General features: G+C 34.5%; 3 protein-coding genes across 4 annotated transcripts in view; 1 reads left to right on the forward strand and 2 right to left on the reverse strand.

The window, feature by feature from the left end:
- Window positions 1–49: 49 nt before the first annotated feature.
- LOC108085503 (serine/arginine-rich splicing factor 4) lies at window positions 50–1,443 on the reverse strand. Its single transcript, XM_017182123.3, has 2 exons — window positions 1,354–1,443; window positions 50–1,295 (listed from the first exon to the last, which is right to left on the reverse strand). The coding sequence occupies exons 1-2, from the start codon at window positions 1,374–1,376 to the stop codon at window positions 305–307; spliced, it is 1,014 nt and encodes a 337-aa protein (XP_017037612.1). The 5' UTR covers window positions 1,377–1,443; the 3' UTR covers window positions 50–304.
- A 458-nt stretch (window positions 1,444–1,901) lies between these two features.
- Window positions 1,902–2,907, reverse strand: LOC108085517 (trypsin 3A1; the record flags this gene model as incomplete). Its single annotated transcript, XM_017182145.2, has 3 exons — window positions 1,902–2,075; window positions 2,138–2,433; window positions 2,559–2,907. Coding segments are annotated over 3 exons (801 nt in total), but the record flags the coding sequence as incomplete, so codon positions are not given.
- The window catches only part of Indy (I'm not dead yet), a 35,316-nt gene continuing 17,187 nt past the window's right edge, over window positions 2,893–21,021 (forward strand). The window contains exon 1 of one of the 2 annotated variants that reach the window (XM_017182141.2): window positions 2,893–2,934. In XM_017182141.2, the coding sequence (XP_017037630.1) occupies window positions 2,908–2,934 (27 nt within the window). In that variant the 5' untranslated portion in view covers window positions 2,893–2,907. Of the gene's footprint in view, window positions 2,935–20,099; window positions 20,303–21,021 lie in introns of those variants that run through there. The other variant, XM_017182142.3, reaches the window with a different exon arrangement.

The following is a 21,021-nucleotide window of genomic DNA, read 5'->3' on the forward strand; positions in this document are numbered from 1 at the left end:
TTCTGGCCTCCAACCAAACTTTTGGCCATAGTTTATTTAATACTCTTAATTCAATCAAACGAAACGTATATTTCATCTCAATTCCTTTTTCATTTTTCTTGTATAACCATTTTACAAGCCTTTAAATCAGTCTTGAAAGGGTTAAATAACAATAAATAAATTGTTGAGCTTATAACATATTTGTTATACCAAGATATTTAAATTTAAATATAAAAAAAAAAGTTTAGCAAAATAATAGGATGACTTGTATGTGAAAAACTGTGATGTTCGGCTACGATAATTATTCTAATTAAAGCCTAACTAATTAATCTTCTGTCAGGTCCACAGATACAAGCGCGGAATTTTCCTTCACCTGTTGCTTTTTATTAACGGCCTCAGGTACCTTTGGCAATTCGATTATCTCTATATCACTATTGTTGTTATCCTTTTGATCGAGAGCTATGCAGCTGCCAGAGCTGGAAGCGACTTCAGACTCAGTGTCCGAACTTCCCTTTGAGGAATCGGATTCTGAGCTTGAGCTTAAATCGATGGTAAGCACATTATCCGCAATGTCGCTCGATGAAATGGATAGGGCGTCCATTTGATTAGGGTTCTCCTCCTCTCCATCGGACCTGAGTTCATTGACTATATCGCTCATGGGTGAAGATTCACGTTCTTTGGCAGCAGGATTGTTGGCTTTTAGGACCTGGCCATAGGCCATGGCCACGGCCAAAGCCATTTGCTTGGAATGTTCCAAGTACAATTCCGAGGGTGCAGAAACGGCGGTGGGTCTAGCAACACTGGGTGAAGAGTTTCGATCGCGACTGTTGCTGCTGCTGCGGCGCCTGCTCCTGTGATGCGGTTTTCTATGTTTCCTGGTCTTCCTTTTGTTTTTCTTTCTTCGATGGGAACGACTGCGACTGCGACTAGGACTTCTGCTGCTCCGGCTGCTGCTTCTCTTCCTACTGCGTCGCTTTTTGGACTTCTTAACACGACGCCTACTGCAGCTTCTACTAGAACTGTGGCTGCGGCTCCTGCTCCGGCTTCTGCGAGAGTTCCTGCTGGCATCTCTGTTGTAAAATTTGTTGGATTTTCTTCTCTCGTATATGTCATCCAGATCCTTTAGCTTCTGCCGGCAATTCGCCTGTGTTCGCTCTTTCTCACGCCTATTATGACGAATGACGGTGTTGATGGTGCGACCCAGAAAGCGTTTGTTGGCTTTGCCCAGAGGATTGACTTTGCGCTCGCTTTGTTTGTGGCTACTGATTGTGGCTTTCTGGCCCTCGATTTCGAGCATTAGCTCCGCAATGGCCTGGCTGTTGGTTAAATATTGTTTAAATAAATGGTTTAATGGGTTTTATTGAAGATATTTACTTTGTTAGAGCGGATTCCTCCATTTATGGCTTTTCGTTTTGTTTTTAGCAACATTTGTGTGACCAGATGTGACTTTTAGAAAATTACCACACCAAACAAAAAATAAAATAATAAAAATGTAAAAAAGAATTTTATTTACATTATATTATTATTATTTTTTTAATTTATCATAATTTATATTATTTATTTATATAAAAAATATATATTAGAATTTTAATATATTTTATAAGAATTTTTATATTTTATGAAGTCAATTATTGCGTTAAAATATTTAAACAAAATTTAAAAAATTTTTTTTTTTTTTATTCTTTATAAATTAAATTTAATTAAATTTTATATTTGTTTCAAATAAGAACTTATAATTAAATACTAAATAAATACTAAATACCAAAAAAGGAATCGCAACAGAATCGATTGTCATACCAATCGATAAGTTTGTAAAATGGCGGTTGTGGAAGAAAACAGAGGTTTGGTTTATAATAAACTTTTATTAACAAAATCACTTAACTTAAAGCAACAAATATCACAGTTGAATCACAATAATTGATTGTCCCGCTGCCGAGCAACTATTTCCTGCCCGCTATCACATTCTGCATCCAGGACACGTACTTGCTGACACGAGTATAGATTCCTGGCAATCCTGGACGTGCACAACCGATTCCCGTGGACACCACACCCACCAGATGGTGTTCCTTGGACATAAGCGGTCCACCGGAATCCGCCTGTAAGTACAAGCAAACCGAAAACATAACACTTGTGCTTTGTCCTCCAGTTGGATACTCACCCAACACGAATCAATTTGACCGTTTTCATAGCCCGCACACAATTGGGTGTCTCCAATTGTATTGCTCTTGCCCAGCGCCCTATAGGATCTCTCGCAGGCCTCGTTGTTCCAGATCTTGACGGTGGCCTTGCGCAGAACATCGGAGCGATCGTTTTCCGCTTGGTTCTCGTGCGTCCAGCCCCAACCGGACACGGTGCCATATTCCTGCTCCAAGCTGCGGTGCCCCTTGTCGGATCCCACGCAGCTGGGCTGAATATGGGCACTGAATTGGATTGGCTGCACCAATTCGAGTAGGGCTATGGGAAAATATAACACTTACTATCTTAGAATAGCTTAAGAGATAAAAATGGGAGTTTTTACAGGATATACTTTTCACAAAGATATTTTCTGAGTTTCGCAGGAGTATTATATATATACATACCTATATCATGCTTAACATCATTGCAGTCATATTTCGGATGTGGCACAATATTCTTAAAGTCCACTCTTAGGGCATCAGGACCATTGCCAATTCCATTGAGGTACTCCTTGATGCTGTGCAAGCCAATAACTCCCTGGATTTGAGCGGGCTTCATGAACTGCTGCAGGCCATTGCAGATGCAGTGACCTGCCGTAAGGATCCAACGTTCCGAGATAATTGTGCCGCCACAAAAGTGACCACCACGACGCATTAGACTGACCATAAAGGGCATTTCATTGCGTTCCGCCTCACTACCGCCCACGATCTTGGGATTTCTCACCGTGCAAGGCTGATTGGTAACTGTGGGAGTATGGCAGTGAATGGCATAATTACTCAGGTGAGTTTGGAATGGATTTTATATTAGGACTTCAAATGATATATCATAGTTTATTGAAGAAGATACAATGCAATTTTATGTATTCTGTTCTTTGCTCTTTCAAGAACCATAGAATTCTTTATAAATTACATTAAATTCTTGATATAAAACATTGCTTAGATCACAACACTTAGAACACTTCTAGTTTTTAAACACAGTTCCCTTTTAACTCACAAGCTATTTGTGCCCAACCGCATCTTGATAACCACAGAAGTACGGCTACGAATATGAGTTTAGACATTTTCTTTTGCACACGAACTTTAGGTTGTTCTGAGCACCAACAAAACCCGTTAAGCACGGAACTATTTAACGGACTGCCGCAAATATTCTGTGCGCCAATTAATTTATATATAGGTGTCTCTAAGCGGCGCCTCGGTTCCCATTGACTTATTTTTTTTTTGTTTTCGTCCGCTGTTCTATGCGGGGATTAGCCGGAAAGCTCCCATACCTTTTGCTCTCTGGCTCTCTTGGCCTGATAACAGACGGAAGTCGGGCATAATGGCACCTGTTGCCTTAAGCTCGGAGCTTTTTTTCAGCGTTGCACTGACTGTCTCATCGCTTGTGTTTGTGTGGGTGTCATGTGCACACGTTTTGGCATTTCAATTGGTGGTGTGGTTCGTCTGTAGAATTAAGGAGCTGCCAAAAAAAAAGCGAAACCGAAAGGTAAACAAAAAGCCGAAAATAAAGTTGTATATGTTTTAGCGTTTTATGACCCAACACGAAGTTCATGACATTGAATACAGTGTTTTCCTAAAGGTGTGACAATACTTATGCTGAATTGTGTGTGGTAGCAGCCCAGTTTATTGCCCCATTATCCGCATTTCGAGTATCTTATTTATGCAATTAATAAACACGTACTTAAGGCGTTATTGAGATTGTTGTAAGATGAATGAATTTACTGTGAAGTTTGTTGACTCACACGGGGATATAATATTGTTTCGGAATCGTTAAATTGCTTGCTTAACAGATGTTATACAATAACTTTGTAAGGATTTTAGCTTCAATATTAAGCGGGGTTTCTATTTTAAGATTATTTAGTTATTATGTAAAGGTTTTGTTCTTGTAAGAAGCTTATTTAGTTAATATTTATATATTGTGTTGTTTTTATAAACTCTGAAACTCGTAAAATTGGAGAAGAATTATACTTGAAGAGCTATTAAATTTACAGAAAGAAATATATTTCCTAAATATCTTTAATTATTTAAATACTTTTCCAGTACTACATCCCTGAAATCTTCCCTACTTTTCCTTATCATTATACCTTTGTCATTGCCTGCATTTGTGCATAATTAGGTTCTCACATTGTAAAAATAACCTTAAGCGTCATATTTCCATCAGCGATTTGGACTTGGTCTAATCATTGGGCTGGCTTTTATTATGCAAATGAGGATGTCCGCGAAGCATATGAATTGCGATTGAAACCAAACTAATAATTGAAATTCAATGTCGCGACAATCAATGTAATGTCGGCGGCCACTTTGACATTAACATTGCCCTTAAAATTACGACAAACGTGGCTAATACACACGCCCACACACACCACTCAATGCAAATGCTGAGGTCGTATTTAAATTTCCCATTTACTGGGATGCAGGTGGAAGTGCAAGCTTTTAATTCAATAATTATGAAGCCGCCAAAATAAGGAATTGAAACTGAAAGTCAGACCAGAAATAATTCATAGTCATAGTTCGCATTCAGTTCAGTAGATCACCCAAAAACACGCTTAAAGAATACGTAATAGTTCTTGACTTTGGTTCCTTAAAAAACCGAAAACCCGATCTCATCCCCATCGAGTTCACTGATCGCGGCAGTTTCGCACTAAAAATGCTAATTGGCTATAAAAACCTATTGCTTGTGGCCATTGTCTGTCGGTTGACAGGCGAATATACCGAATCGGAATATAAATAATAATAACAAAACACAAAACTTGTTCGCTTGTCAGGTGCATTGACACTCCACGACTCTTACACGCATTCAATGTGAAGGTCGCTTCGATTTGTGGGTACTTTTATGGGTACTTTTTGTGCGTTTGACAATTTGTTTTTTGTTGAACAAAGTTCAACGACGCTCTGGTTTGCTGGTGACTAATTGCAAGGGGGAAGTCGTCTTTGGTTGTTGTCAATGCGGGCGAGTTCAGAGCAATAGGAAATGTTTTTTGGGAGCACAATGAACCAAGCGAAAAAAGTCTTTTTGTTTAGATTGTGATATCTTTTCGATTATGCGGTAATGCTTTATTTATAAAATAAATAGTGCTGACTTCCTTTTCTTTAAACTTTTATTGTCTTAGATTGTTTAAATTTTTTAAATTAAGATAAAATATAATATGTTTAAATGTTAATAGATGTAAATTCACGCGTTGGAAAATTATGCAAAAGAAAGAACTGATATAAATTAGGTCTTATTTTATATTAAACATTTCAAAAATAAAATTGTTTAGATATTTATAAGAAATTATGTAAATTTAAGTACATAAATTAATAAAGTAATACAAGTAATAAATTAATGAGACATTAAATTTAACACCCCAAAGAATTCAATGGTATTTCTGTGATTAATTAATAATAATTATCATTATTAGTGTTATATTTTAAAATAAAAAGTACCCTAAAAGCATTTCCCAATAAAGAGAAAATAAATAAAATGAAAAAAATATATATTTAATAGTTAATTACATCATTTTTAAAAACCTTTCCATTAATTTTATTTAACTGAATTTAAAATAAAATATTCTACTTCAGAAATTACTTCATTTTTAAAACTATTAAAAATATATGTCTAAAAGTAACCTAGTGATTTCCGTAGAATAATAGGTTTTAAAATAAATTAAACAAATATATGTATATATAATCAGGATTTAGTTTAAATAAGGCTAGATATTTTTCTATAATTTTATTTTAATAATCTCTTTTTAACAACGATTTTTTAGTTTTGAACTTATAACCATGTTTTTCTTCTTTCTTATCTTAATTATTAAACTTATATTAACAAATAAACATTATTTTAGAAAACACTTACCCTTTAACAACTAAATCACACTTCATAACGTTGTCAGGATCACTTATTTGGTTTCAATTATTGCTCGAAAGCCAGCTGATAAATAAAGGGCTTTCTGAGCAACAATCAAAATTATATAAGTGTCCATTTCCAGGAACTCTTATATAAAACCAAAAATTTAGCCAAAGGATTGTTACACTTTTGAGATTTACACACAAGTTGGAGGGGATTTACTTATTATGTTATTAGGCAGAGGCCAACACGTCTGCACGGTGTGAGAGCCGCACCGGAACTGCAATACGGTTGTCCAGCCGCTGACGTTGTATCCTTGTGATCCTGGCAAACAGACCAGCCACGAACGCACGAGTTCCGGACGTGCAACGAAGTCCTGTCGCGAGTCGAGCGAAAGCCAAACAAGGAAGCAACATCCCTCGTTGACGGCGGCTTTTATCCTTTGAGCCTATGCGGCGTATGCGTGTTATGCAAACGACAGGCGCTCGGCCTTCGTTCGGCTTCCTGTCAACCGGCGACCAATGAGAGCGTCCTAAAGCCGATTATTGTTGCTACGGAATATAACGTTTTGATTTTGCGCAGGCGTAAATTATGTAAAATTTTGAATTTTCATTTGTAGTTTTTTTGTCTTTTTGTTTAATATAAATAGTTGCAACGCCCCTAAAGACAGGGGTAAATGGTATTTAGCATTATAGACTTATTAAGTCAGTTTTTAATTGTTAAAAAGGGTTATTTTTAAGGGTTATTTTAAGCGTTTTTTCATAAGCTAGCTGACCGAGATAAATGCATATTTATGAGCTTGGGAGGGAAACTGAAAAGCCTTTAAATCGAAATTAAATCCATTAATATTTTATATTTAATTTATATGATTAGTTTAAAGTCTAATTTGTTGTTTATAAGTTTAAATAAAAGAAATTTTAGTAGGAATTTAAAATAGTTAATACACTAATATGTTTTAATAAGCATTTTAGTTGGGAGTGTATTTAAAAAATTCAAAAATAAAATAAATTAAACTGCAGGAATTTATTAAAAAATTATTTGTAATATTTTCAATGAAAGAAACTTCCAGCAGACTAAAAAAACAAATCAGAATCGGAAAACACAAAGAGATTTATTTTTTAAAGGCTAGGCATTTCCCTTGTAAAACTATTTCTTGAATATTTCTTTTCCTTTCCCAACTCTCACACTTCTTATCTTTGATTGAGCTCTACCCTAGAGAATATCCCACATCAATCTAGTGAAATCCACACCACTCTTCAATTATTCGCGACCACAAACTTAAAACACAATCAACACATTTGCCAAACTAAATTTCCATGAGCTCTGTGTGACATTTACATTTTATTTAGCAAATTGTGATTGACAAGATGTTGACACGCTTTTAAGAGGAGCCAGAGGAAGGCCCAAATATACATGTTAAATTGGAAAGATAGCCGCCCAATCTAACCCCTTTTGCTCGCGCAAGCAATAGATTTTTCGCAATTAAATATTAAATGCAACATGCAACACGCAACATGGCAAAGAAGTGGGAAATGTAGCGATTGCAAGTGCATCAAATATGCTGTCTAAATTATTCAAAAGCAACACGGAGGCCTTCACAAACATTTCAATATGCTAATTACTTTTTGACTTTTGCTCGGGGAGATGCAAGTGGGCGCCAAAAAACGGGAAATGGCATAGGAAAGGCAGCAGGTGCTAATCATTGCAAGATGCCTGCCACGATTTCCCAGGTGAATGCTAGTTGCGCCGTGTAACAAATGCCAAAATCTATCGAAGGCGACACTTCCTTCCCAACCGAGAAAGAAAAACACAACAACAAGCTGGAAAATGTGTCTACAATTTGGGGAAAAGGAAACTTAACAGACGACCGAACTGACATCATCTCCTCGGTGGGGTATATGCCCAAAAAACCCTTATCCATCTATTTTCCGCGGCATTGTTTTTGCGTGACAATTGGGCCAATTTATTATTCATTAGGTTAAAAAGTCACAGAACAGCAAACAGCCAAACAGCAAAACAGAGAACTGAAACCCAAACTGACAGCCAGCCAAGACTCTCAGCCATTTGTAATTCCGTGCCAAGTGGTTGGCTTCCATCGGAAGGGATGCACATTGATGGATCTCGGGGAAAACGGCTAACATTTTCAACAATTTAACCTGCAACTTTTCGGACTAAATTTCCTCTAATTGATTTGCTAGGAAAAATCTTGTTTACCTTTCTTATTCGAGCTCCAAGTTTTTGGTTCAAGTTTAATTCAGACTTTTAGCTGTTTGAAATTTGTTATTTTGGCTAATTGGAATTGTGTGAGAGAAATAAGTAGATAAGATTGAAGAAAAGTTAAGACAATAAGACAAGGGTTAGGCTATAATTTAAGGATTAAGGTAAAGTTAAAGTAATCTTTGAAAAGTTATTGAATATTATGGGGTTTTGAGGGAATAGAAGTTGGTTTTTATTGTAAAATTAGTATTTTTGATTTGATTTTAGTTGAAGTAGAACTTGAAGAGGATTTAATTGAGTTTAAGATGCTGTTTTTTTAGTTTTACATGATAGTTTTAGTGATTTATTAAATATTATTTGGGAGATGTTTAAGCTGCAGTAAATCTTGAATATGATTTTTATTGAGTTTAAGGTGAGGTTTTTAAATATTACATGCATGTTTAAGTGATTTTTAAAACATTATTTGTAAGTGTTTCATGTTAGTTTATGAGATTATATATTTAAAGATTTTATTCAAAGAAAAAACTCTTGGAAATATGTAATTTTTGATTGTTTAAATATTATTTAAGGAGTGTTGAAGTTGGTTTTCATTGAGTTTAAGATTATCTTTTTAGATATTACATGCACTTTTAGGTGAATTTTTAAGTATTTGTGTGTTTTATGTTAGTTTTTTTTTTTAATTAATTTATTTAAAACTTTGTTTGAAAGAATAGTTTTTGGAAATATGTAATTATTAGTATTTAAATATTACTGTTTAATTTTTCTTGTGATTAGGATCTGTTTTTTTTAACAAAAATTTCGGATTAATAAAAATAATGTGGATGTTAATTGTATATTGATTTTGATGTGTATTATAGATTTATAAGTCACTTTTTTATATTGACATAAATATTTCAGAGACCTCATTATTGACATTTTCCCATATAATTATTCAAACCATTTTTCCCAACCTCATTTTTCCATAGCAGAATTTTAATATATTAATTGTCAGCCTTAATTTAATATAAATTGAAAAGCATCAATCCTCCTAGAGAATTGCAATGCCATAATTCATTTTTTATACACTCCGTAAGAACGCCGAGTGAGTACCAAGGACTAATGGACATAAATGGAAATTCTATTAAGGTTATACCTTGGCTCTTTTCGCACTTGACACATCCTGCCCAGCAACACTCGTCAATTAAATCGGTAAAAAAAAAAATTCCAGAGAAAAATCTGATAGAGAGGAATGGGCCTACCTATGGACTTGTGGCTTTTTGCCTGCCTGACTTCGACTTTCAACCTTTTCCGTGGATTTGTTACGTAAAAGAAGGGATATTTATGTATATATGGTGATGTGCTGAGTGTGTGTGTGCGACGGCAACTCAGGTGTCACTTTGACAAGCGGGGGCGGGGACAAGAGCTGGATATCCAGGGGTTTTGTCGGTAAAAACTGTCAAGCGAAATAATGTCCGTTGATACGAAATATTTCCACACTTGCCGCAGAGCAATTTGGTCAGCCGGAGAAGAACTTCCCACCTTCTCTCAGCCTGTTCAGCTGCCTGCACATATTTTCCGCTCTTTTTGCCTACTTTTCTGCATATTTAATGCCGCAATTAAGCAATTTGAATAGCAGCTAACATGGAAAATGCATTTTCATGGCTTCCAATTTGATCGCTGGCAGTAGTAGTGGCCAGGAAAAAGGGCAGGAGTCATCAGCGTTGATGGAATGGAAGGGGCAATTTATGGGGGACAGCACTTCGTTCACAAAGTTCAGGTGTACGCACGTGTGACGGACACTCGCTCTTAATTGCTGGAAAGCGAGGAAATGCTATTTATAGATTTGTTTGATCCGAAATCGGAGCCAAAGTTCGAATCAGCGGGGAATTTTTGTGATTTTTTAGGGAGGTTGTGGTAAAAAAGTTTGTGGTCAAGTTATTTATATACTTGGGTTATTTTTAAATGTATTAAAGATGAAATATAAAATGAAAGAATGAAGAAATTTACTTGTTTTGTTGTAATTTAATGCAGTTATATTGAAGTTAGCTGTGCACTGATTCTTGTTGTTTAGGGAAAACTATTTATTTTTCTCAGGAGAGTTTTTCAATACTTATTAATGACGATTAAACATTTAATTTTGAAACATTTTACTTTAAAGCTGCCATATTTAATTCAAAAATTTCCAGATTTGCTACTATGTTTCGTTTTTCGTTTATTTTTTTTTAACTTTGTTGGTTTTTTATTTTAACCAATAATAGTTGAAGTTGAAGCTAAGGCAATTTTGTGGTTTACTGTTTTTGTATGTTCTTATTAAAGTCTAGAAGTACATATACATTTATATACATACATTTTTGTATATGTATATGTTTATGAACTAAATCCAAGTAAATGAATTATAGTCCAGATTCGAAAAGATTGTAGTAATAAGTTAAAATTATAATCTACAAAGTGGAATATTGGTAATATTGGTAAGGTAAGATTTTAGTATCTTACACATTGCTAATCTGGAGACAATAAATTCGTTTCTTAAAGCCCTTTGTACCAAATATAACTTTAGTTTAATCTTATACAAAATTATTAAAATAGCAGAACGAGGGTATTTTGTTATTATCTATTAATATTTATGCGAGAACTGGCTATTCTATAGTTAATATATTGCTCTGAGATATATTTTAAGCCTTTATGGAAGTTTAAACATGACAAAAATAGAGAAATTGCAATGCAAATGAAGATCAACCTTGCCAAAATACATTAAAATCGTGAGTTCCCCGAATTTCTCATACTCATTGAAACATTTAAATATTCAAATAGTTTTCCCAAGCACTATTCTGCACTTAACAGCCTGATGATTTTTCAACTTTGCCATTTTGTTCCCTTACCCATTGGCCATTGGCCAGTTTAGTTTTCTACCTTTACTGACCAGCACAAGGTCTCTTCACACACACACACACAGGCAGCACAACACACTACACTATAAAGCAATTACCCTCCTTTTTTTCCCCTGACTGACTACCACTAAAGTGTTATTGTTGCTTTTCGGCATAATTCATTCCGGTTGACCATTCCATGCGATTATTGTTGAGCTCTGGCAGCGATGTTTGGTGGTGGCACACAACTATATACATATATCATACCACTCCTAGGGGTTGTTCCCATCACACACACACTCAGTGTGTGGCATTCTGTGGCTTGGCATGGTCAGTCAGTGAGTCGACAGGCTGTCCTGTCCGGCCTTTTCCGCCGATCTACTTGCTGCTATTGCCAGGGGTGGGTTCTAGTTTAGTTCTTTGTTTTCATTTTTGGTGGCTCAAAATGGCGTTTGTTATTTCGAATACAAGTTAAAGGTATATTTTAGTTTATTAAAAACCTAAAAATGTTATTATTTCAAATTAGGGCGCATCAGAAACTACATTTTGTTATTAAACTGAAAACGAAATTTTAAGAAATTCTTTTAAGATCGTTGGTGTTAATTTGTACTTAATGATTCTTATTGTTGTTTAAGGTTTAGCAATGTTAGTCTATTTTAAATATTTGTAAAATAAAAGTATAAGGCAATATATGAAATGATAATTATTTCATTTTGATAAAACCATTATAATGTTTCAAAATCAATTTAAAGAATGAAAATTATTTTTTTTTATATATCCCAAAAGCTACCTCTCAATAGTTTATAAATTAGGAATATTTGAAATAAAATATCAATAGTTTTGTAGGCTGATCAATCACACCTAAAGTAATAATATAAATATATAACATTTGATGTTTTCTAAAGAATTATATTCAATTCGGAAAAGAACCCCGAGTAAAAATATAATTTTTTTAATAAGATTTATATTTTTATTAGGCTTAAACTTGTGTTATTTCTTTTAATTTATTTGGATTTTTTTTCAGAAATCTCATTACTCTAAAAATAGCTTTTGAAAGAAAATTTACATATATTTAAATAAACCTAAATAAATGGAATTAGATTTACTTTTATTTATACATATTCGGTTTGTTTATATCAAAGAAAATTAGGTATAAAATATTGTATCATGTTTAAAATATTTTGTTTTGATTGATAAAGATTTAAAAACAATTTTTTAGATATATTTTTTATCTTATAAAAGAAGAGAAGAAACTAACTTCGGCCAGCCGTAGTTTACATAACCTTGTTAGTAGCCATTAGATGAGTTGCCAGAAATTTAAAATGATAATTTTAAAATCATAACTAAAAACAAACATCAATGCCAATCCGGAAATCTTTTCTGTGCTACTTTTAGTGGGCTATCAATCATATTGAATTTCTAGATTAAAAAGTTAAACATTTTTATAAATTCCTTTTAAAAGTTAGAAAAAAATGGGTATTGTCTCGCCTGAAGATGCTAATTAAGAACGTCAAATATATATTATTTAAGATTTCTGAATAAAACTTTGGGGGTTTATTATTTGAAAACAAGTAAAACTGCTGGGATTTTATGTTTTAAAAAAAACTTTAAATATGAGCAAAAAAATACAGGAAAAACCTAGAAAACTAACAGTTTAAAATAGTAAACAATTCCATTTAATTAGGTTTATTTCGCTATAAAAGAAAGAGCAACAGCCCTTAACACCCTCAACCCACACCCGCCGGGCTGAACCACCCCCCGCCATCGCCACCGCCTCGCTCTCACTCCCAGCGGCCATCTTTGAAAAGTGTCTGCTGTCTCTACACGCACACATCTAGCAAAAAAAGCCTTAGTTTCTTGAAGAATTTATATAAACTATTTCCAATAGCATAGTTTAAATTTGTTTAAACAATTTCACATAGTTGTTTTTTGTTAATCCAATGGGTTCTGCCAATTTTATTGTACATTTTTGCGTCCGAAAAAGCTTACCAAAAAATCAAATGATTCACCAATTTTGCTTTTTGTTAATTTTGTTTTAGATTTTGGTAAACTTATCATCCTTTTCTTTTGAATTTTGGTTTTTAACAATTTTGTAGAATTTATTTGTGCAACGTTTTGTTTTAAACAAATGATTTGTAGAGCCCAGAATTAAATGCGAGCTTGATTTTCATGAGTTTCCCTTTGCTTTTTTTATTTTGTCGGCATTTTTCACACTTTTTACGCTCTCCACGCGGCGTCTGCTTTGGGTTTTTGATTCGTATTCGCTCTCTGCATTTCTCTCTTTTCACATTTTAAAGTTTTAAATGCGCAAAATCGAAAATATTCACCAGGACCACGTGCTTTGCATCAATTTTTAGCCGTTTTTATTTTGCATTTAATTTTGTCGCGCACTTTTTGAAAGATTTTAGATTTTTTTAAGATGAAAATGTTGTTGAAGTAGAATTTTGAAAGTTTCCTTTTTTATTTTGACTTGGTTATTGATTTTAATGTAATTTTCTTTGGTGTTGTATTTTCTTTGATTTTGATTTTAAAGGAATTCATATATAAATTTACAAATTTTGAATTTTCATCACAAAACTGCTTTATTTATTGGATTTAATTTAATTTTTTACGAATAAAATCGTTTAAAAATGTCAACAATATTTATGGTAATTTTTGCAATTTTGGTTTAGTTTAAAAAAGGATTTATAATATCTTGAAAATATACAAAAAATATAATAATAAATTTTTTAATATTTTGAAACTTTTTTTAATTAAACCCGTTCTTTTGTAAAATAGTTTATCGTATCTTAAAGTCTTGTAGAATTTTTAAAGAAATCTCAACACAATTTATCTTATTAATTTTCTTGTTTAAATAACTTGAAGAAATCTTAGTATTTGTCTTGATTTTGAAAAAATTGTAAGAAAACTTAAGGAACTTTCAAGAGTTTTTAAAGAATTTTAAAAGAATTTTGTTCTCGGAGCGATGCTGCTTATCCGGCCACGCACTTTCCACGACTAATTCCCCGTCCAAATGCGCCGAAAATAATTTTTTAAAATTTCCGAGGCCTGACAGCGACTGCTGCGAAAAAAAGCGAAAAAGCAAAGCGATCGCTCTCGCCTCTTTTTTTATATTAGGTTTTTTTTTTTTTTAGAGTTTTACAAAGGGGTGAAACGTAATTTGGCTTGGCAGAAGGGCAAGGCAGTAGAGGATATGAGGCTGATGTTCATCCCCTTGGCGGGCTGTTGTTGGTTTGGGAACCCTTAAAAAACGGGTTGCCTTTGCCTTCAGCCTCTCTCCCTATTGTTTCGATTGTCGTCTCTGTGTGTGTGTGCGTGTGTGCCTGCAAATTGTGCAAACACACAGGCTGGCATTATCATTATCATCATTATCCCAATCGTCATGATCTGCGCTCTAGCGTCATCATGAAGGTGGCCTTGCCCAATAATCCCAGACAGCCAACAACTCGGTTTTGTGATCCGCGCTCCTGCGATCTCCTGCGTCTCCTTCTTTCCATTGTTTCGCTTGTTTTTCTTTTTTTTATTTATAGAGAAATCTGCGTTTGGCGCGCTTTTTTTGTGTGTTTCCCGGATTCCTTGCTGTTTCCTTAGGTCGCTCTCTCTCTTTCTTGCCAAAGGACATTTGGTTTGCAGTTCCTTGCTTTTTGTTTGATCCTTTGCTTGTCTGTCAGAGGTTTTATTTTTTTTATTTTACTTCTCATTTGCATTTTGTTATTTATTATATTATTATATATATATAATATATATATATTATTTAAAATCGAGAGAGAGAGAGAGAGAGAGAGGGTTCCCTCCTAGAAGCTTGGAATAAATTTAAATAATATTAGTGTTGAAAGGAAAGGATTAGAGAACTAAGACGATCTGTTGCTGAAATGTGATATATATAAAGCCAATTTAAAGTGATTAAAAAGTAGCTTTCAATGGGGTTTCGAAATATATTACTATAACATTTTCTAGAATATTATTCCAAGTTACAAATAATATTTATAAACATTAAAGAAAAAATTTTGTATTATAATTACAAAGTTCTTTCTTTCCCTTAAAAAATATATAATTTAAAAATACATATAATTAAGAAACTATATTATCCCACGGCGAACATTACATTTAAATATTTCTAAATTAATCAACAGATCAGTTTAGACTTTTATTCAGTTTTCCCATGCCCCGAGTATTACTCTCCCATCATTCCACAACGAATTAATTCAGCAACTGTCCCATGGACAATCCATTTTAACAGCTTAGATCCCTTAACCCTTTCTATAATAATTTAAGAAACACATTATTTCCTCGCTGATCCGACAGACTGAACCTAATCTTCAATGCTGATGCAACGCCCAAGCCATCCTCATGATCTCTTGGCCTCAGCTAAGGTGAATGAACTGTAAGAAATACTGTAGATATATGGGAAAATGTCAGGGGCCAGGTAACAAAAAAGACAGATCTTCCTTCCCTCCTTGCCAAAAGGCGCCTTGTTAAGAAGCGTAGATTTTTTTACAGGATTTTTTCGTCCCTTTTTCCTTTGTCAACCTTAAAAAGAATAGGTAAAAAGACAAGGCAGGGAACCCAGACAAATGTACGCAAGATGCGCAACTAATTTGAGACTTTGAAGAAGGGACAAATGAATTGGGAGCAGAGAGATCAGGAGAACCGAGAGCCAACCCCTAATTTGCATGGACTCCTCAAGAGATTTGTCTAGGATCTAGGATCGATTCATCTCATACTGAATTTGCTGCACACTCAATCAAACAATTCTACTATATGGTCCCGAGAAGGCGTAGAGAGTGCCATTAAAGTTCAGATTTCGTTTCCCGATCATTGCACAATCACGCTCCTCATCTAGCCTTTTTTGCACACTCTGAACCCGAGAACCTTTTCTCTTTTCTAGTCCTTTTTTTGTTGCTTTTTTAATTACAAACGAGGGGAGGGTTAGCTATATTTTTTTTTCGTCTAAAAACTGTAGGGTTTTTTAGGGCAAAAATAGAAAATATTTGCACGGATATCCCGGCAATTACTTACGGTTTTCTGAACACCACTTTCCTGGGTCTAGTAAAAAAATGTGTATATAAAAAAAGAGGGATGAGAAGTGATAGATGGGTGAAATCTCTATAACTTTGAGGACCTTCTAGACTTTTTTGGCAACTGTAGAAAGCTAATTTCTGGTCCCCCAATTGATCTTCAACACCTACACTTCTCTCTCCGATCGAAAAAGTCGAATCTGGAGTGGTTTTCCCACATCAAGTGGCGATCAACTTACACGGCAATTCACAAAAACCGTAAAACCCCGAAAGCAGCTGCGCGAACAAAAAATCTGAAAACCGTTCAACCCGCTGCTAAAAAATCTCCGCCGAGGACAAAACAAAAACAAATGCGAGACGGCGGCCTAAAAAATAAAGGGGAAATTCAATGCCGTGAAAAGGGTAGACTGAGTGAGGGTTTTTTGATCCCCGGGACTTGCAGAGTTCGTTATCCTTGCCGGGAATCAGAATCGGAGTCGGAGTCGGAGGGGCTCACACAATGCAGCATCATCATTGCAATCGCAATCATCGTCTGACAGCAGCATGAGTCCTAGTGGAGTTATATGTATATATTTTATATAGGGTTGCGATTTTGGGGTTTACGCGGGGAGTTTCCTCTTCTAACTTAACTCGCTCTCTCTCCCTTTCTCTATAAAAAAAAGAGGAAGTCTGCCATGGGTGTTAACGGTCGGCGGCTGCTGCGGCTGCGCCTGATCCCTTTGCCAGTTTGCTCATCATCATCATCGTCATAGTGAGGATGAGGACGAGGATGACTGGGCGAAAGATTGATCTCGTTGCAAATCAAAATAATGAAATTTACTTCCGTTTCGTCTGGTTCTCCCTTCTCGAAATTTAATATGGCCTGTTAATGAACATTTTTTTCACATTTTTTGAGGAACTGCACTCGATTAACAATGGAAAAATGTTTAATCATTTAGTTGAAGTGTTTTTTTGAATGTCTAGGTTCGGTCTTGTGATACAAAATTGTAAAATATACAATTAACTTTCAATTTGGTTTCCTTTTTTTACAATTTTCATGATTATTAATTTTATTTTCAATACTAATTATATTCCAGGAGAATTTCGAACTTCTAAAAACTATTCAATTAGATTTTATGTTGGTGATCTAATGCCAGCAATTTGTTAATATTAAAAATCATACATAAAATCATAGATATATTTTCAAAATAAAGAAGAAAGCTTGTTCTTTCAATAGAGAAGCCTCTTCTTGGTCATCAGTATTGTATCCTGGCCAACTTCATATTTATTAATAGTATAGAAATATATTATATATAAAAAAAAAATAATTTAAATTAAATTTATAAATTATAAACGAACATATTTTTGAGAAAATATCACATATTCAATATGCTTACATATTTATGCTTAAAAACGTTTATTATTTATTTATTTTTCAAACCAGCTATATAACCTTAAATCCAAAATGATTAAATTTTTTTTTATTTTTTTTTTTCTAATAATAAAAATTTATGAAAATTTACATATAAACAAAATTTATTTAAATATACAGGCCTGTTCTAGTTTCCACTTCCGTAAAATTTATTCGGATTCGGATTTCCCTGACCTGTTCTAGTGTTCACTTCCGAAAAATTTTTACGGATTCGTATTTCCCTCTGTTAAGTCTCTGTTAATTTGCAGACGAAACGCACGGAAACTTTCCGTGTGCCATTTGGCCGGCGGATTCAAATCCGCAAAATCAGAAATTAATTATTTTAAAATACAATGCGATTATGTATATTACAAATGTTAATTGTAATCTATTCCTAGAGGTTTTGGGAACATTATTGCATAATTGAATTAGCTAATACTAAAGTACTTGATTTATAAATAATTATTTTGTGGGTGCACCTTAAAATCGGTTCGATTCTAACCTTCAGCATTATTGCAAATCCGCTGCCGCTGTGTCGTATTTGAGAGGGACCATTTAAGGGTTGTCAGCGTTTCAAAAAAAACGGCATATATTTAAGATTAATTTCGAACAATTACTTTTTATGTTGTTTTACAATTAAAATATCTGCTATTAGGTAAAGTATATGAAAAAGTGTTATTCTTTAAAATACCAGCCAATTCAATCCACAAACTGAACTAAATTTTATGCGAAGGGAATTTTTTCTAAACCCTCGGCAACTCTACTTTCCAGCATTTTGCCACCAGAACAGCTGATTGCAATTACAAATATTTCAAAATGTTTATTTCCTGTCTTAATGCTTATTCCTTAGATTTTATTATTTAAATTAGTGCTTCATTACTATCTATGAGTTGGAGACTACAGCGGGCCAAAATTTGATCAGCCCCTTTTAGCAAATCTTAGACAAGGGAATCTCTTTTGTTGAAAGCGACCAGCTGATTTTGTTTGGGAATTTAAGGGAAATTAAAAAAAATTTCCTTAAATCACCAAGGGAAATTCGCTTATGTTAAAGGGAAATCCGCAAATGTTATCAAATTCACTTCCGAATGGAAACTAGAACAGGCCTGATAGTTTAATTTTAATTTTTTAAATTAATTTCTTGAAATTTAAATTCTTCTGACACAGGGTGCTTCAGGCACCTTGAGTCAAACGCTTCCTATTCATGTCGCTAGAGGGCGTCACAATCATGTATATTAACGTGTAAAATATACAAAGATGTATCTGTATCTTTTTTTACGGTTTTTGTAAAATGCTAAAAGATATAAAACGCAAGATATATACATATGTAGCAAAGCTGGCAGCTGTGAGACTTATATTTTATTTATTTCGTTTAAATTTAAATTATTTGTTATTAAAACCCTAGCAGGGTATTATAGTTTTAGTTAGAAGTTTGGAAAGCAGTGAAAGAGCTACTGAAATTACTGAACGAATTACCTTCCTTCAAACTTAAGAATATATCGCAATAGAGTTATATGATAACAAGGAAAATCTGACGCAAAAGAGCCATAACAAGCTTAAGATTCCAGATCTTCTTCTATGGAAATCCAGAATTGTACCCTTATCTATCTTCTCCAACATCATTTCACCTAAATCGTTTACCTTTGCATCTAATCTCTTCGCCTTCTCTGAATTCCAGAGGCAAAAACGTAAAGCACGAGATTAAGTTTCCCCAGGAAAAACTTTCATCATTTAGCAAATGACAACAAGTTGTAAAAGCCACACAAATTGCACAGCGCCAAATAGCCTCAAAACAGGTGACGTCACACATTTCGCTTTCCATGAATGGACTTTCATCAGCGGTGAGGAAAATGTGTGAGGGGGAAAAACTACAATGAACGAGTATATTGCATGTCAGGCGAATGGTTTAAGGTCAATGCGAGAGTTGTGAGAGGGAAGGTCAGGTCACGAGCGGTGGTTGCAGGCAACCCCAACAACACGAATGACCATAATTTTCAACTGTTATACAGTGGAGATTCTGTTGAGCTGAAATTGGGATAAAAACTTATCAAAAACTCTAATTGGGAATAAAATGTCTTTTAAAGAAATAAAAATAATTTAAAAAGGTCATTTAAGAAATTAGAAATGAATATAAAAGGTCTTTTAAGAAATGTTTAAACCCCTTAATATTTCGATTTAATATTTCTTAAAAGACCTTGTCATTTAATTTCTAATAAAACTTCCTTTCCTGGCACAAACTTACTGGCTCCGATCTTAAGAACTGGTGATAATATCTGATATACTTGGGTAATCATTGAGAAACTCGTTAGAAACCTTAGAAACATTCCTTCAAAACCCTCAAACAAATTAAGAATTTAAGATGAAACCGTTAACAAGTAATACTCCCATTTTTCCCCCTCTCGAGGTTCTACTGTAAGCACTCCATTCACTCTCATTCGATGAGTAACCGCCGTTAGTATTTGCACTCTCACACTCGTCTCGCCGGGTTTTTTGTCTCTGGTCTCTGGTCTCGAGTCTCCGGTCCCCGGTCTCGTATCTCTCGCGCTCGGCAAAAACAAACACTTATCAGATATTTTCTTTTGTCCAGGGCTTAATAGAGAGAGGCGAGCGGAGAACGCTAAAGAAAATCGGATTCGGTTTTGGTAGCATTCGCAAATTAGTCGTCGAACGAACATATTCATAAAAAACGTTGTCTACCAAAAAATAGACGTTTCAGTCGTCGGCGTGAAGTGAAAATTATGAAATAATCGTTTCGCCGCGATTGTGCTAACATAGAAACCATACGAGCAATTCTTCAGATATCCAAAGACTACATAGTATAGAATTGAGCCATGGCTACCGAAACCACAAAGATGGTAAGTTTTTGATATCAGATTTTGGTAATTACGTGTGATTAGAAAGGTGATTAGCATTTCCCGTTAGAGGTATTGAAAAAACGTGGCAAAGTGCGGTCTGCTTTTTGTGAGGTTTAATTGTTTTCGTGTTGACCTTGAACCTGGTTTAATGACAGGCCAAGCCCCTAGGTATTTTTAGGGGTTTTGGTAACGTAACTTTCATTAGGTTTGGACTCCCAAAGAGCGCGTGGCACTCGAGTTAGGTAAGAGCGAACACCAGCAGCAGCAGCAGCAGCGACAGTGTGTTATGTAAACAATATAATATATACACCTGTATTATTAAATAAATATCAAGTATTCAGCGATAATGCGGCAAAGGGGTGTCCGATCTAATTTATAGATTTTACATTGATAATTATTTGTCACCCAATGGAATTTATAAATATTTTCCACTCGTGAGAGATCGTACGAAGTATATATATTAGCCATTGTATCTATATCAATTTCTCCCTTGATTGAGTGCTCAAGCTTCACTCACTCTGTTTACACAGATACTTAACAACCCATGACCAATGTTCAGGGTAAATCTATGAATCTCTCTGTTATCTAACTCTTAAGATATACATTTTTTTGTGCAAAATCTTCGGAAGTGACGTCGAATTTTCCGCTATACTACGGCATATACTATATTATCTTTCTCTCTCGTGTCTGGCCAACCACCTGACCGAGGTACAAAAAAT

Source organism: Drosophila kikkawai, chromosome 3L (genome assembly GCF_030179895.1).
Source record: "Drosophila kikkawai strain 14028-0561.14 chromosome 3L, DkikHiC1v2, whole genome shotgun sequence".
Classification (NCBI taxonomy): domain Eukaryota; kingdom Metazoa; phylum Arthropoda; class Insecta; order Diptera; family Drosophilidae; genus Drosophila; species Drosophila kikkawai.